Source organism: Carassius auratus, unplaced genomic scaffold (genome assembly GCF_003368295.1).
Source record: "Carassius auratus strain Wakin unplaced genomic scaffold, ASM336829v1 scaf_tig00030055, whole genome shotgun sequence".
NCBI lineage: Eukaryota > Metazoa > Chordata > Actinopteri > Cypriniformes > Cyprinidae > Carassius > Carassius auratus.
In genome coordinates this window covers 14,073-31,724 of record NW_020525824.1, presented here as the reverse complement: position 1 = coordinate 31,724, position 17,652 = coordinate 14,073, and the positions used below count along the sequence as shown (strand labels likewise).

At 36.1% G+C, this 17,652-nt stretch overlaps 1 protein-coding gene across 1 annotated transcript; it reads left to right on the top strand.

Annotated features, from left to right (window-relative positions):
* The first annotated feature begins 242 nt into the window (after positions 1-242).
* On the top strand, positions 243-5,567 carry LOC113080018 (mucin-5AC-like). The gene is made up of 2 exons (XM_026252260.1): positions 243-4,908; positions 5,326-5,567. The coding sequence occupies exons 1-2, from the start codon at positions 315-317 to the stop codon at positions 5,547-5,549; spliced, it is 4,818 nt and encodes a 1,605-aa protein (XP_026108045.1). The 5' UTR covers positions 243-314; the 3' UTR covers positions 5,550-5,567.
* The last annotated feature ends 12,085 nt before the right edge of the window (positions 5,568-17,652 follow it).

The window sequence follows — 17,652 nt, the reverse complement described above, 5'->3', positions numbered from 1 at the left end:
CACTCAAACAATGGAGCCCTTAACCAATGCCACTGCACATGGGATCAGTTCAACAGGAAGCACTAAATCAACTGCCAAGGACACATCAACAACATCTGAGACACCTACACAGACTCCAAGTCATGCAAACAATATTTTCACTACCACCACTGATTCCAAAACACAATATAATGTAGAGCAAACCTCAGACAGCAATACATTCTTATCTGAGACTTTGAAAATATTAACTGGTACCCCTAAAATCTGAGCCAACTACTGAGACTTCAACCAACAGCAGTGTAACAAATACAGCATTTTCTGAATTGCCAACAACAATGAATGTGCATACAACAACTCCAGGCTCTTCAATTGCGTCCCCTGATGTGTCTTCTATAACATCATACTCCAGTGCGACAACAACAGGAGAGCTTGTATCACTTCTATCATTTTCTGAATTGACAACAAAAATGACTGCGTCTCCAACAACTAAAAGCTCTTCAATACCGTCCCCTGATGTGTCTTCTATAACTTTATACTCCAGTGTAACAACAACACAACATCTTGAATCATCAGAACATAATCAAGTCTCCTTCACATCAAATAAATCGTCAACTGCAAACATTTCCACTACAACAACTCCGGACTCTAGTTCATCCATCTTCTCCACAACATCAGAACCAAATCCCCCCACAACCACAAGTACAAATGAGTCTTACTCCATCATTCAAACAACCACACAACTGATTAACACTTCTCTCAGTGACACTTCTGACCCAACATCAAACCACCAAAGCCTTGCCACTCAAACAATAGAGCCCTTAACCAATGCCACTGCACATGGGATCAATTTAACAGGAAGCACTAAAATGAATAACAAACACACATCAACAATATCTGAGATACCTACACAGACTCCAAGACGTGCAAACAGTGATTCCATTATCACTACTGACTTCAAAACACAATATAACGTAGAGCAAACCTCAGAAAGCAATACATCAATTTCTTGGACTAATGAAACATTAACTGTCACCCCAAAATCTGAGCCAACAACTGAAACTTCAACCAAGAGTAGTGTAACAAACACAGCATTTTCTGAATTGTCAACAACAATGACTGTGCATACAACAACGACAGGCTCTTCAATTGCGTCCCCTGATGTGTCTTCTATAACATCATACTCCAGTGCGACAACAACACAAGAGCTTGTATCACTGGAACATACTCAAGTCTCCATCACATCAAATAAATTGACAACTACAAAGATTTCCACTACAACAACTCCAGAGTCAAGTTCAATCTTCTTCACCGCAACATCAGAACCAAATACCCTCACAACCACAAGTACAAACAAGTCTTACTCCACCATTCAAACAACCACACAACTGAAGAACACTTCTCTGAGTGACACTTCTGACTCAACATCAAACCACCAAAGCATTGCCACTCAAACAATAGAGCCCTCAACCAATGCCACTGGACATGGGGTCAGTTCAACAGAAAGCACTAAAAATACTAGCACTGACACATCAACAACATCTGAGACACCTACACAGACTCCAGGTCATGCTAACAATATTTTTATTACCACCACTGATCCCAAAACACATTATAATGTAGAGCAAACCTCAGACAGCAACACATTCATATCTGGGACTTTTGAAGCATTAACCGTTACCCTAAAATCTGAGCCAACAACTGAAACTTCAACCAAGAGTAGTGTAACAAACACAGCATTTTCTGAATTGTCAACAACAATGACTGTGCATACAACAACTACAGGCTCCTCAATTGCGTCCCCTGATGTGTCTTCTATAACTTCATACTCCAGTGTGACAACAACACAACATCTTGAATCATCAGAACATAATCAAGTCTCCTTCACATCAAATGAATCGTCAACTGCAAAGATTTCCACTACTACAACTCCGGACTCTAGTTCATCCATCTTCTCCACAACATCAGAACCAAATCCCCCCACAACCACAAGTTCAAACGAGTCTTACTCCATCATTCAAACAACCAGACAACTGAAGAACACTTCTCTCAGTGACATTTCTGACCAAACATCAAACCACCAAAGCATTGCCACTCAAACAATGGAGCCCTTAACCAATGCCACTGCACATGGGATCAGTTCAACAGGAAGCCCTAAATCAACTGGCACGGACACATCAACAACATCTGAGACACCTACACAGACTCCAAGTCATGCAAACAATATTTTCATTACCACCACTGATTCCACAATACAATTTAATGTAGAGCAAACCTCAGAAAGCAATACACCCATTTCTTGGACTAATGAAACATTAACTGGTACCCAAAAATCTGAGCCAATTACTGAAACTTCAGCCAAGAGGAGTGTAACAAATAAAGAATTTACTGAATTGAAAACAACAATGGCTGTGCCAACAACAACTAAAGGCTCATCAGTTCCGTCCCCTGATGTGTCTTCTATAACATCATTCTCCAGTGTGACAACAACACAAGGGCTTTTATCATTAGAACATACTCAAGTCTCCATCACTTCAAATAAATTGACAACTACAAAGATTTCCACTACAACAACTCCAGAGTCAAGTTCATTAATCTTCACAGCAACATCAGAACCAAATACCCCCACAACCACAAGTACAAACAAGTCTTACTCCACCATTCAATCATACAGCTATACAACAACTCCGGACTCTAGTTCATCCATCTTCTCCACAACATCAGAACCAAATCCCCCCACAACCACAAGTACAAACGGGTCTTACTCCATCATTCAAACAACCAGACAACTGAAGAACACTTCTCTCAGTGACATTTCTGACCAAACATCAAACCACCAAAGCATTGCCACTCAAAAAATGGAGCCTTTAACCAATGCCACTGCACATGGGATCAGTTCAACAGGAAGCACTAAATCAACTGGCATGGACACATCAACAACATCTGAGACACCTACACAGACTCCAAGTCATGCAAACAATGATTCCATTATCACCACTGACTTCAAAACACATTATAATGTAGAGCAAACCTCAGAAAGCAATACACCCATATCTTGGACCACTGAAACATTAACTGGTACCCTCAAATCTGAGCCAACTACTGAAACTTCAACCAACAGTGGTGTAACAAATACAGCATTTTCTGAATTGAAAACAAAAATGACTGTGTCTACAACAACTAAAAGCTTTTCAATACCATCCCCTGATGTGTCTTCTATAACTTCATACTCCAGTGTGACAACAACACAACATTTTGAATCATCAGAACATAATCAAGTCTCCTTCACATCAAATAAATCGTCAACTGCAAAGATTTCCACTACTACAACTCCGGACTCTAGTTCATCCATCTTCTCCACAACATCAGAACCAAATCCCCCCACAACCACAAGTACAAACGAGTCTTACTCCATCATTCAAACAACCAGACAACTGAAGAACACTTCTCTCAGTGACATTTCTGACCAAACATCAAACCACCAAAGCATTGCCACTCAAACAATGGAGCCCTTAACCAATGCCACTGCACATCGGATCCGTTCAACAGGAAGCACTAAATCAACTGGCATGGACACATCAACAACATCTGAGACACCTACACAGACTCCAAGTCATGCAAACAATGATTCCATTATCACCACTGACTTCAAAACACATTATAATGTAGAGCAAACCTCAGAAAGCAATACACCCATTTCTTGGACTAATGAAACATTAACTGGTACCCAAAAATCTGAGCCAACTACTGAAACTTCAACCAACAGTGGTGTAACAAATACAGCATTTTCTGAATTGACAACAAAAATGACTGCGTCTACAACAACTAAAAGCTCTTCAATACCATCCCCTGATGTGTCTTCTATAACTTCATACTCCAGTGTGACAACAACACAACATTTTGAATCATCAGAACATAATCAAGTCTCCTTCACATCAAATAAATCGTCAACTGCAAAGATTTCCACTACAACAACTCCGGACTCTAGTTCATCCATCTTCTCCACAACATCAGAACCAAATCCCCCCACAACCACAAGTACAAACGGGTCTTACTCCATCATTCAAACAACCAGACAACTGAAGAACACTTCTCTCAGTGACATTTCTGACCAAACATCAAACCACCAAAGCATTGCCACTCAAAAAATGGAGCATTTAACCAATGCCACTGCACATGGGATCAGTTCAACAGGAAGCACTAAATCAACTGGCATGGACACATCAACAACATCTGAGACACCTACACAGACTCCAAGTCATGCAAACAATGATTCCATTATCACCACTGACTTCAAAACACATTATAATGTAGAGCAAACCTCAGAAAGCAATATACCCATTTCTTGGACCACTGAAACATTAACTGGTACCCCCAAATCTGAGCCAACTACTGAAACTTCAACCAACAGTGGTGTAACAAATACAGCATTATCTGAATTGACAACAAAAATGACTGCGTCTACAACAACTAAAAGCTCTTCAATACCGTCCCCTGATGTGTCTTCTATAACTTCATACTCCAGTGTGACAACAACACAACATTTTGAATCATCAGAACATAATCAAGTCTCCTTCACATCAAATGAATCGTCAACTGCAAAGATTTTCACTACAACAACTCCGGACTCTAGTTCATCGATCTTCTCCACAACATCAGAACCAAATTATCTCACAACCACATTTACAAACGAGTCTTACTCCACAATTCACGCAACTACACAACTGAAGAACACTTCTCTCAGTGAGACTTCTGACTTGCCATCAATCTACCCATCTACTAATGAAGTAGATACTACATATTTCAACTACCTGGAAACACAAATGTCTCGAACAATTGCTGATGCCTCTGCACGTATTCAGCCCACATCATCACCAATCATGCCATACAATGAATATACTGCAGAGCCTTCATTTTCAACATTAATTTCAGGTACAAATACAAAGCAAACTTCCAAAAGTGTCACAGAGCCAATGTCAGAATCATTTACAACTGATCCAGCAGATGACACAGCTGATACTGAAATGGCATCAATTATCAAATCTCACATAGAATTGAATACACATGTAATTTCAATAATCAAGAAAACTGCATCAGCCACTGAAAATAGCACTAAACCTGTAACTGAAATTATATTGCCCTTTTCTGGTAACACAACAGGAACTGAATTTACAGTGACGGATTTCAAAAGCACATTGATTAATGTACAGAGAGCAGCATCTGTGTCATCTCCATCAGAAAATCTCTTAACTGACAGTCAAGAAACTCTGACACCTGTGACAGAATTGCAATCATCCCAGTCCACATCAACTGATACAAGACTAAATCATAGTTTGGCTATTTCCTCAGATTCAGAAACACTGATTGAGACCTCCATCCCTGACATACTGGTGGGAGTTACAACTACACCTGAACTCGTCAACTCAGAGTACAAACGAACAACTGTAACTGCATTCAGAGCATCAACTCTACAAGAAACATCTACAACAACAACAACAACAAGAGTTCCCAGCCCTCTGCAAACTCAGGCACTGTTATCTGCACAACATGCACACATCACACTATACTTTTAAATGGTCATGCATTTGACTGAGAAGTCAGTGTTTTCAGACTTCTTCAGAATTTATACCTTGCGACAACCAGCCATATTTTATATTAATACTTTTTGAGAATTGTTATATATAGCAATATGCATACCAGGTTTTCGCAGAGGAGCCAAGCTGGTGACCCTGCTGCTCAGCAGTGGTAAAGCAGCTGTGGCGACAGAATGTGACATCCCTGTTCCCTTTTTCAGGGAAAAAGGGTTACATATGTAAATAAAACATTCCCTTTAAGTCTGTCACTCTCTACATAATGTCTGTGACTCATGAATTGGGATCCCTAACCAAAGTGCCATTGATGCTGCCCCGTCCAGTGTCCTGTGTGTGCTGCCTGTGCCCCTTTTTAGTGTAAGCCCAGGGCTCGCAACAATAAGACCATTCTCTGTTGTCATAGCACTACCCACTTAGTCAGATTGGATAACACTGGGAAAAAAAAATGCTCGACAAGGGGCAGCTGTGGCTTAATGGTTAGAGAGTTGGAATTGTCTCGGTGCTGGGAGGGGGGTTAAGGAACAGCACTCTCTTCCACTCTCAGTACCCATGACTGAAGTGCTCTTGAGCAAGGCACCGAACCCCCTGTTGCTCCCTGGGCAATGGATAAATAGCTGTTCACTGCTCTGGGTGAGTGTTCACTTTTCGCTGCTGTGTGTGTGCACTTGGATGGGTTAAATGCAGAGCACCAATTCCGAGTATGCATAACCATACTTGGCAAGTGTCACGACTTTCACTTTTAAGGTCTATAGTACGGACACTCTGGAACAGTTTTAGCAAGCCAACACTAAAATGGGGCCTCACAGTGCCTCTATCAATTTGAGGTGAGAACACACAAAAAAAAATGCCTCCACACAAAGGCTAAAGAATCTAGTGAACGTGTTGGGGGTTGCCCAACCCACAGCTCTAAAACATCTGTCAGCGAGGTGCCATGAGCCAATGCCCAGGAAGATGCAACACTTCTAACAGAGTGAGGTCAAAACCTGAGTAGGCAGGGCACACCGTGTGCCTGATATGACAGGGTGATGACACCCACTATTTAGTGGGCCATCCTCTGCTTTGAGATGGCATTCCCCTTCTGCCAGCCTCCCTAACATACAAAGAGCTGGTCTGAGGTCCTAAAGCTTTGTGCCCTGTCTACGTAGCAACTCAAAACTTGGATGGGACAGAGCAAAGTTAGGGCTGGGTCTACCTCCAGGGGAAAAAACCTATATAAACATATATGTTTCAATATAGGTTTTTAATATATGTGACATATATAAAATTGGCCGTTTTCCTATATTATATGCACACATATATTTACACATATATGTACATATACGTACACATATATTTACACATATATATGTGCATACATGTACCTATATAGGTACATATATGCACGTATATATGCACCTATATGTTCACCTATAATAGTACAATTTTAATCCATAGCTGCTAGGCAACATAAATAAAAGTCCAAAATGTAGAAATGTACATTATTTATTTACTCAAGATCAATCAAATAGTACAAAACAAAAAATATATAGTACAAGAATAAAAATAAGACAAAAAACCTGCTAGGCAACATGAATAAAAGTACAAAATATAGAAATGTACATTATGTATTTACAAGAAAAATCAAATAGTACAAGAACAAAAATAAGACAAAAAAATCTTTATTATTCTTTGAAGGTCTGTCATGATGTGCCTCATCATCCTCCTCCTCCTCCGCCACCTCCACCTCCTCCTCCTCTTCCTCTTCCTTCCTGCACTATCCAATGACATTTGATAGGGTGTACGAGATTTTTTTTTCATCGCACAAATTTTTTAGCGGATAGGCATTTTCGTCCACACGGATCTGGCGTTTTGGAAGAGTGAAACTAATGTTTTGAAACCGGGTCCCAGAGTGGATATATTTGAAAACGCTGCATTTCGTCTGGACGGCGAATCCGTACATTTTCTGAAAATATGACATCAGCCCATGTCTCGCCCCTAGTCAAACACCACTACATCACGTAACAGCAACAAAAACATGAACAAACACTGAACAATTGTATTTTTTATTAATTAACATTAACACAGATTAATAAATGTATTGTTCCATGTTAGTTTGTGTACCACGCGCAAGGTATATCTGCAAATCCATGTCTTCTTCTCCATTTTAAGTGTATTTCTGTGGCAGAATTACAGAGCCACATGCTGTTCTGGCATGTACACTATGTTGGTTTCATGTAGATGCGGATATTCCTTGAGATGAGGGAAAAAAAAAGAAGTAAAGGGTACTTACGGTTATAGATAGAAATGTAGCGAGGTAAAGAGTACAATATTTGCCTCTCAAATGTACTTGAGTAAAGTCATGAGTACTCCCCAAAAATGATACTCGAGTAAAGTACAGATCCCTCAAAATTGTACTTAAGTACTGTACTCAAGTAAATGTACTCCGTTACTGTCCGGCTCTGTATATCATGTTAATATATTGCCATAGTTAAATTCCATAACATGCCAATTAAATATGATACCAATTTCACGTGTTCGCACATACTGTACATAAGTTCTTGCATATTTTTTTTCGTTAATTCTTAGTTTTTGCCTTGATAATAGAAAATATGAGCTAGGCATCATGTATGACAGTCAAAAATGAGATATGAGCTACAAGACCAGATCCTGCCATTAGCTATATAAAAGACATATCTTGTATGTATAGGGCTTATATGCGGATATGAAGAAGCAATACAGGAGACCTATATTTCCTGTATATGCACCTCGATTTTGCCTATATGTGGCATATAGACACATATATGCAGCATATATGCCATATATATACGGCATATATGCAGCGTATATGCATGATATATATTTTATGGACATCTGGTCATCTGGTCATTGGGAGGAGCACCATCGGGTACTGCTGTTATGCTCTTTGAAGAGAGCCCAGTTCGTTCCTTTGGCGGCTCAACTTTTTGCGAAGTGCTAGAGGAGCTATGGTTCCTGAGGGGTTTGCCACCATTCTAACCCTAAAACCACCTGTGCTACTGCTGGAAGAAATCTTTGCCGGGGACGCCAGTATTGACCTATATTTAGATCTCTTAATCAAACAAAACTGACCAACATTTAGTTATCTTGTAGAACAATATTGATCAATATTTAAATCTCTTAAAAAAACAATATAAAACCATATTTAAATATCTTAAAAGAACAATATTTACCAATATTTAAAACTCCTGAAAGAACAATTTTGACCAATATTTAAATCTCTTAAAACAACATCAACCAATATTTAAATCTACTAAAAGAACAATGTCAATCAATATTTAAACTTCTTAATCAAACAAAACTGAACAATATTTAAACCCATAAATAAAACAATGTTGATCAATATTTAAATTTCTTAACAGAACAATATCAACTAATATTTAAAACTCCTAAAATATTTTTTTTTAACAAAAATGGTAATCTCCTAAAAGAACAATATTGACCAATATTAAATCTCCTAAAAGAGAAATTTCAACCAAAATTTTAATCTCTTAAAAGAACAATTTCAAACTATATTTGAATCTCTTAACAGAACAATATAGACTAATATTTAAATTTCTTAAAAGAACTATTTCAACCAATATTTAAATCTTCTAAAAGAACAATATTGACCAATATTATTTTTTTTAATCTCTTAATAGAACAATATCGACCAATATTTAAACTGATTAATAGAACAGTATCAACCAATATTTAAATATTCTAAAACAACAATATCAGCCAATATTTAAATCTCCTAAAACAATAATACTGACCAATGTTTAAATCTCCTAAAAGAACAATATTGACTAATATTTAAATATCTTAAAACAACAATTGTAACTCCTAAAATAACAAGATCGACCAACATCTCTTGATAGAACAATGTTGACCAATATTTAAATCTTCTAAAAGAGCAATATCAACCAATACTTAAATCTTTTAATCAAACAAAACTGACCAACATTTAATTTTTTTTTGTAGAACAATGTTGACCATTATTTAAATCTCTTTACTATTTGTTCTATTAAGAACTTGAGCTACTTAAACTTCCCAACTTTTGCCTTTTACCATATAATAAACTAATAATAATCATAATACAGGTTGTCAAATAAAAAGCTATGACCTTTCAATAAAACATGCCCAATATATAGACAGTGTACAGGGTCACACAGACTGACCTAAAATAACACCATAAAGATAATACATAAACATAATAAACATAACTAAATAACAGAAAATACAAAACTATTTAAATAAAACATTCTCATGTGTGATGCATCACACAGGTACTTCTGTCCTTTTAATTATTTTTATTGTAAACTATATGGTAATTCCTTCTTTAATTGCCAAAACCATTAAGTTAATAGTATTTGACAGTAAAATAACATATAATGTGATGTTAAACCATGTACAATTTTTTCACACTACAGCGTGTACTATAGTTAACTAGTTAAGTGATATTAACTGTTTAAATACTTCTTCTGTAAAAAAAAATAAAAATAAGTTTGGGTCTCTCATTCAACCAGTGTCCTTTTGGTTTTCTTTACAGGAAGTCCACATCCAATCAAAGTCGACATTCATGAACACGCCCTCAATGTTTCCAACTACACAGGAAAACCAAAAAACGAACACTCACACCTCATTAAGCCCAATTTCTCCACCATCTCCTCTCACAGCCCTAAACAATGACTCAAAACCTGTCACCGCTCCATTAGCTCATGAATACAGAGGCTCAACTTTGGGGATATTAACTCAAAGGGGGGTAAACATTCCTGATTCAGAAGGTACTACAATCACAGACAACTGGTCAAACAACATTTCTTCAATACCAGCAGGTCTAAGAAACCCGCCATTGTCAAGCAACACCAGCAGAAATGAAAATGCAGATAACTCTGCAAACTCAGTGAAAAGCACCACTGTTTTTGTCTCCAACACTCCCAAAGTGCCTGTGTTTAAAACAATCACCTTTAATCACCCATTGGTTAATCAAGTCACAGTGATGAAAACCGTTTCAAGACCATGAAATGAAAGAGTGTGAGTCAGAGAGCTCATATTTGGCTATTTGTGTGTGTGACAAATGTGGAAGATCTAGAAACTTACAGCTAAGCACATCTTAATGGAGACAGATCGGGAATATGAAGAATGGAGAAGCTAAAATGTTTTCATGATTACTGAATGCCAAGCAGATAGGACTAAATGCCAACAACCAACACAACAACAAACAAACAAACAAAGACTGAAACCAAAATGTGATCGAAGAACAGGTTTAATCTTGGTTAAATAAAAACTTTCATTTATACAGTGTATCCAATATATTATAGTTTGTACAAAGAAATATTGTTTGGTTATTATATTTGTTGTTTTAGTGCCACACATGTAAATTTTGCAGCGTCTATACATGAAAATCATATATGCATATAAACAATAACATGCCTAACCATTTGCTCTTTGTATTATTTCACTTGTTTTGTCACTTACATACGCATCTTGTATTTTTATTTTAAAATTGTGTTCTAGGAATATTGTTGGTACGTATAACAAATTGCTTGTGATTTTCCTCACGTGTAAGCTGCTATAAAATCATCTACTGAATTGATATATGTTTAAATCTTTTTAGAATAATTTTTTATTTTCCTTTTGCAGATCGATAGATGGATATGCAAACACCTCACGGATTATGTAAGCTTGTAGACTATTGAATTTGATCTTAAACAGAGGTGCTTTACTGTGAAAGGCCAAAAATGTAATTTCTTTTTTTTTATGTAAATAAACATGCATGTAAACACAATGGGCAATTTTGCATCACCAAAACTATCAAGTTCCTTATTTTGCACGATAAGTCAACTTAGTTATTATAGCGACAGGCCTAGCATCCATAGCAACTTCCCCCTTTTTTATATCATGGTGGGCCAAATTAAAGGTCATCACGGGCCCTAGTTTGGGCTTCTCTGATCTAAAAGATGAGTTAACATAATAGCTATAGAATAACTTGGAAAAATGAAAACCCTTCATCTGGAAAAAACTCAAATGGATGGGATGGCTTGATAATATGCCATTACACTTTATTACGAAAAATTGCACAACAACTTTAAAAAAGATTTGTGATATCAGTTCCTCATCTCAACAACAAACCTCATGACCAGATGAACTCTTAGTTAACAAAACTCAGTTAAACCTGAACTTCAATTTAAATTTCTGCTGAACTTGATTTTTTTTTTTATTGTTGGATAAATTTTTCTCCCTTTTTCCTCTTTGTTTCATCTTGGCAACACAGGTTTGGTTATCCATTGTTCTAAAATATATTACATTATGTTTGCAATTAACATGCAGTAAATGATTAACAATCACTATACACTATTTATACACGATTTCACTGTTATAGCAGTCTACTGTATGAGTTCAAACGTGCTTAACACTCCATTAACACTTGCTTTCAACAGCAGAATTTCTTAAGACTGCATGTTTAGGGAGGAATGTATTGTTGGATAAGTAGGTATAACCAGTTTGGTTAAAGATGGAATGGATTAGCTATGTACCACCACTTAAGACTGACAACTATGTGATTTGTGTCATGTGACTTGAAACAGAGCTAATATAAACATGAACTTTGAGGAAAGCATGAGTTCACCTGCTTTTATCAAGAGACTTACAACTTCACCTGTGTGTAAGAAACTGCACTCAGGGACAAAATGGATTGGGTGAGTAGCCATACATTCTGATTCATATTCATACAAATATGTTAATATTTTCTGAGATTATTTGTTATAATTGATTTTATTATTTTAGTATTATATTTAGTATTATAAATTTGTCTTTAACACTAAAATAAAATGAGATTAATAATGACCATTATCTTCAGTAAAACTGCTTTAAGGGCTGAAATGTAAGTCATTCTACAGTTTTCCTGCTTATTTCTGTAAAGCTGTTTTGAAACAAATGTATAAAGCGCTACACAAATAAATGTATTATATAAAGGTTTAACAAAAGCAGACCTTGTGCACCAAACACATTAAATGAATGGGTGACAATTCAACAGTACGAATAAGTGATTAAGTAAAAATAATTTTAAAATAGTTTAAAGGTCAAGATGTAGTTGGAGTTATCTTTTATGTCTAAATTTCCTTTAGACATCAATGTTAAAGAAAGCATAAATGCAAATAGGGTAAAAAAAAAAAAAAAGCTTTGACATAAAGAAAGCATGATGGAGTTTAATAATGTTTTACATCTTAAAATGTATGTACTTAACTGTCAGCATATTTAATATTTTAGAATGTAAGTTTTACTGATCACATAAACTCTTGGGGCCCTATCTTGCACCCAGCGCAATTGACTTTGTACACCGACGCATGTGTCATTCCTATTTTGCACCAGCGCAAAGCGCGCTTTTCCCTCCACAGAAGCACGTCGCTAAACTAGTGAATGAACTTGCGCTCCCTGGGCGGTTCAGCGCAAAAAAGGAGGCGTGTTCTGGCGCAAACGATCCCTGGTGCTATTTTGCTGTTCCATTAAACAATTGCGCCACTGACCAGAAAAAACCTAGTCTAAAGTCAGTGGCGCGTTGCGCGTTGTTCATTATGCTATTTTAAGGGCGCAAGCTTGACCATAATGTATAGCGTGCACAACGCGCATACACTTTGCTCATGTAATCTACACAGATGCAACAGTTATTTTTGCAAATCATAAATTGTTACACACATGAGAAAAAAATATTAACACATGAGATGACGGAAATCATTGTGAAATGTTGCTTACAAATTATTCAGGCTAATTGTAGTAATTAAGGATCAGACCTGTTTGCCCGATAGTGGCAAGACATATATGTATATAAGGACATCTGACAAATTTGTTTGTCCGTCAAGAACCAGGAAAAAAAAATCGATGAAACAATTGTGGCTATTTCCTTCCACGCCTGTTTAACCGACGATATTTTGGGTGGGTTTCTCCCATCCCATTACAACACAACTTCTCTGTCTTTCACTGCTCTTACAAGAACATCAGTCTCCTCGGCTGTGAACCGCTCCTGGCGTGCGCCTGGTAAATACGCCATAATAATAGCAATCCATAATGGAACTTGCGCACCTGCTTTTAAAGGGAATGTTGGATGACGCTCCGATTGGTTTATTTCACGTTACGCCCAAACCACACCTATGAATAATGAAGCTACTTCAGACCAACCCATTTTAGATTTGCGCCGGGCGCAAGAGCCATTTATCCCGCCGGGAAAATAGCAACAGCGCCGAGACCCGCCCACAAAGTTACTTGCGCTTCGCGCTTTGACACTTGCGTTTCAGATCGTTTAAATAGGGCCCTTGATGTCTAAATTACATTATTTCACAATTTTGATTTAAGGTCTTGATCAACACTACCATTCAGATGTTTGGAATGAGTATTTTTTTTAAAGAAGTTAATACTTTCATTTAGTACGGATACATACAATTAATAAAATGACACTTTCCACTGGAATATGAAGCAGCACAACTGTTTTCAGCATTCACAGATAAAATGATTTTGTGGTGAAGTAAAGTTAAGGCAAGAATTTAAAAAAGTAAATTCTGTTAGTACACAATTTAAGCTTGTAGAAATTAAAGCTGGAACTTAAAGTATATGTTACTTGGAACAATTTGTTATGTTTACAAGGATTTTTTAAGTAAATATCAAAGTTATGATCCCATTTTTTCCCATCATGCACATAAATAATTAAAGATTTACTTGTTTTCACTCTTTTCGAGTTGTATTTACACGGTTTTTAAAATGACCTATTCATACTAAAACACTATTCACTGATACACATCATTGTGTATGGTGTACCAGGTATTGAGGTCTCTGTGTTCATTTGGCTCATTTTTTATTAAGTGTGCATATTATCTTAAAAGGATAACAGTCTGTCTTCATGTTTACTTGCATGCAAGTATGTACATAACTTAAAAATGAACTAACAAATTTGATCAATGTAGATCCCACCGGAAATTTGGAACATGGAAATAAGTTGAATTCAATCAAAAATACAAATTTAGAACTCTTACAGTTATGTAGATCAAACACACAAAAAATGACTAAAGAAATATAAAAATTAATTTTAATTTATGTGTAAATATCACACAGAAAAAGTAAGTAGTTAATTTAATTTTCTCATTATCTCGACATGTATATATCAGCAAATTTTGCTTTGCCTAGTAATAACATCTACAATACTGTACATATATAAAGGCTGATCAATCACTGTTGATTTTTCCAGAGACAGTACACCAAACGTTTTGTTTGTGTAATTAACATTTCAAAACAACACTGCAAACACAGGAGGAGCTCCTTCAGTAGAATGCAGAACTCTTCTAAGATCTTTTAGAGCTGCTTGGATTAAACTCACTTTTAATTTTTCCCTTTATTTGAATTAAAAATTATATTTAATTTAAAAATTTTAGTAGCCATTATATGCAGTGACATATATCATGTGCATAACAAGCTTCTGTTTGAAAAGAGCTTTGTAAGTGTAGTGTATGTGTGTGTGTAGAAAAAAAAAAACATAATACATTATAGAACAAAACTGAATTAGATTAGCCTATGCACTATAGATATACATCACATTTCTCATCAATATGGTTAACAATAAAGATTAGCTAATAATAAGGAAAAGAAGCACATCACAAATAACATACATCATTAAATCCCGTCCTACTGTAGATAAACAGAACATCTCTGGTTATTAACTATCATGTGCCTCATAGAAGCAACAAATAAAGATATAGGTGCAAACAGAATACAGTGACGTCAAACTTGTTTTTGATATGTTTTTGATAAGCACTTTTTTTATGATACAGAACGCGTTGGTGAAACTCATGCATCTAGCAAGAACTTAATAATACACAAAATAATCATATTGATTCAAGCATTTAACATTTATGAATTAATTAAATATCAGTAATGAACAATACTGCACAAATAATAGCGATCACGAGGAAGGTCCACGTACAGTAAAGTGGATAGGATACAACACCGCATCAGTTAAATTAAGTTCTATAGTGCCACCTGCTGACGCAGTTTTGTAACTTCTTAGAGAACAACTTACAGTGAAAATTAATTAGTTATAACAAGAAAACAACTTTTGTTATGTCGCGATAAGAGAAAATGAAAAAGGAAATAATAATAATAATAATGCATGGCCTCTTAGACCTTACGTACTAGTCTTGTTTGATCTACATAATGAATTTATGCAACAAAAAAAAAAATCAATAAAAAAACATCATAGGTTTTAAGTACATCGAGTAAAAAAGTTTCATCAGTGTTGATAAAAATCAGAAATGTTCTTGAGCAGCAAATTAGCATATTATAATGATTTTCTGAAAATCATTTGACACTGAAGACTGGTGAAATTATGCTTAAAATTCAGCTTTGATCAAAGAAATGAATTACAGTTTTTTTATTGTAATAATATTGACTGCAGTATTGTTTTATTGTGCCTTTAGATAAATTCAGTCTTGATGAGCAACCAATACATTTGAAAATATTAAAAGAACCTAAAAAAAAAATAAAATAAAAAATTCACTGACTTTACATTTTTGAATGGTAGTGTAATTCTTCCATCATTTTTTGTTATTCATGATAACTGCTAGCATCTTCCACTGTCATGTGAAAAATAACAAATCATCATTATTTTACAGAAAACATTCTTTTATGAAAATAAATCTTCTGCTTTTTTTCAGACTAAAAATTCTGCCATTACTTACATATTTGCTTATGTTATGCATTAAATGTTTATAGGTGATCCATTTGACAGCTACCAAGATGAGCAAAAAAGCAACGATAATTGCAGTGTTAAGTATAGGTCTGTAAGTTAATTAACATCCAAAATCTTTGTATCTCTTATTACTTACTTATATGTGAAAAATGCCCTAAAATTATTGTGACTTTTCATTTTCTAACAACAGTATTATGCAGCACCATGATGCAAACAACAACTGCAACAGGATCTACAACTACTGTTTCTTCAACAGAAACGACACAAACAACTATACCTACAACTGTGGTTACGACAAACTCACCTGCCACTGCAACAGAATCTTCAACTGTGGTTACAAAAAACTCTCCTTCTACTGAAACTACACTTCCAATTACTGTTTCTACAACAGAAACGACACAAGCAACTGAACCTACAACTGTAGTTACGACAAATTCACTTACAACTGCAACTACACTTCCCACTACTGTTTCTTCAACAGAAACGACACAGACAACTGAACCTACAACTGTAGTTACGACAAATTCACCTACAACTGCAACTACACTTCCAACTACTGTCTCTACAACAGAAAAAAACACAGACATCTGAACCTACAACTGTAGTTACGACAAACTCACCTACAACTGCAACTACCCTTCCAACTACTGTTTCTACAACAGAAACGACACAAACAACTGAACCTACAACTGTAGTTACGACAAACTCACCTACAACTGCAACTACACTTCCAACTACTGTCTCTACAACAGAACCAACACAGACATCTGAACCTACAACTGTAGTTACGACAAATTCACCTACAACTGCAACTACACTTCCAACTACTGTCTCTACAACAGAAAAAACACAGACATCTGAACCTACAACTGTAGTTACGACAAACTCACCTACAACTGCAACTACCCTTCCAACTACTGTCTCTACAAAAGAACCAACACAAACATCTGAGCCTACAACTGAGATTACGACAAACTCTCCTACTACTGCAACTACAGCTCCAACTACTGTCTCTACAACAGAAACGACACAAGCAACTGAACCTACAACTGTAGTTACGACAAACTCACCTACAACTGCAACTACCCTTCCAACTACTGTCTCTACAAAAGAACCAACACAAAAATCTGAGCCTACAACTGAGATTACGACAAACTCTCCTACTACTGCAACTACAGCTCCAACTACTGTTTCTTCAACAGAAACGTCACAAACATCTGAGCCTACAACTGTAGTTATGACAAACTCACCTACAACTGCAACAACACTTCCAACTACTGTCTCTTCAACAGAAATGACACAAACAACTGAACTTACAACTGAGATTACGACAAACTCTCCTCCTACTTCAACTAC

Coding starts and splice junctions, on each gene's coding strand:
- LOC113080018 (XM_026252260.1), top strand. CDS start 315: ATGAATGTGCATACAACAACTCCAGGCTCTTCAATTGCGTCCCCTGAT. Junction 4,909..5,325: donor ATTTTCAACATTAATTTCAG/GTACAAATACAA, acceptor CTATTTCCTCAG/ATTCAGAAACACTGATTGAG.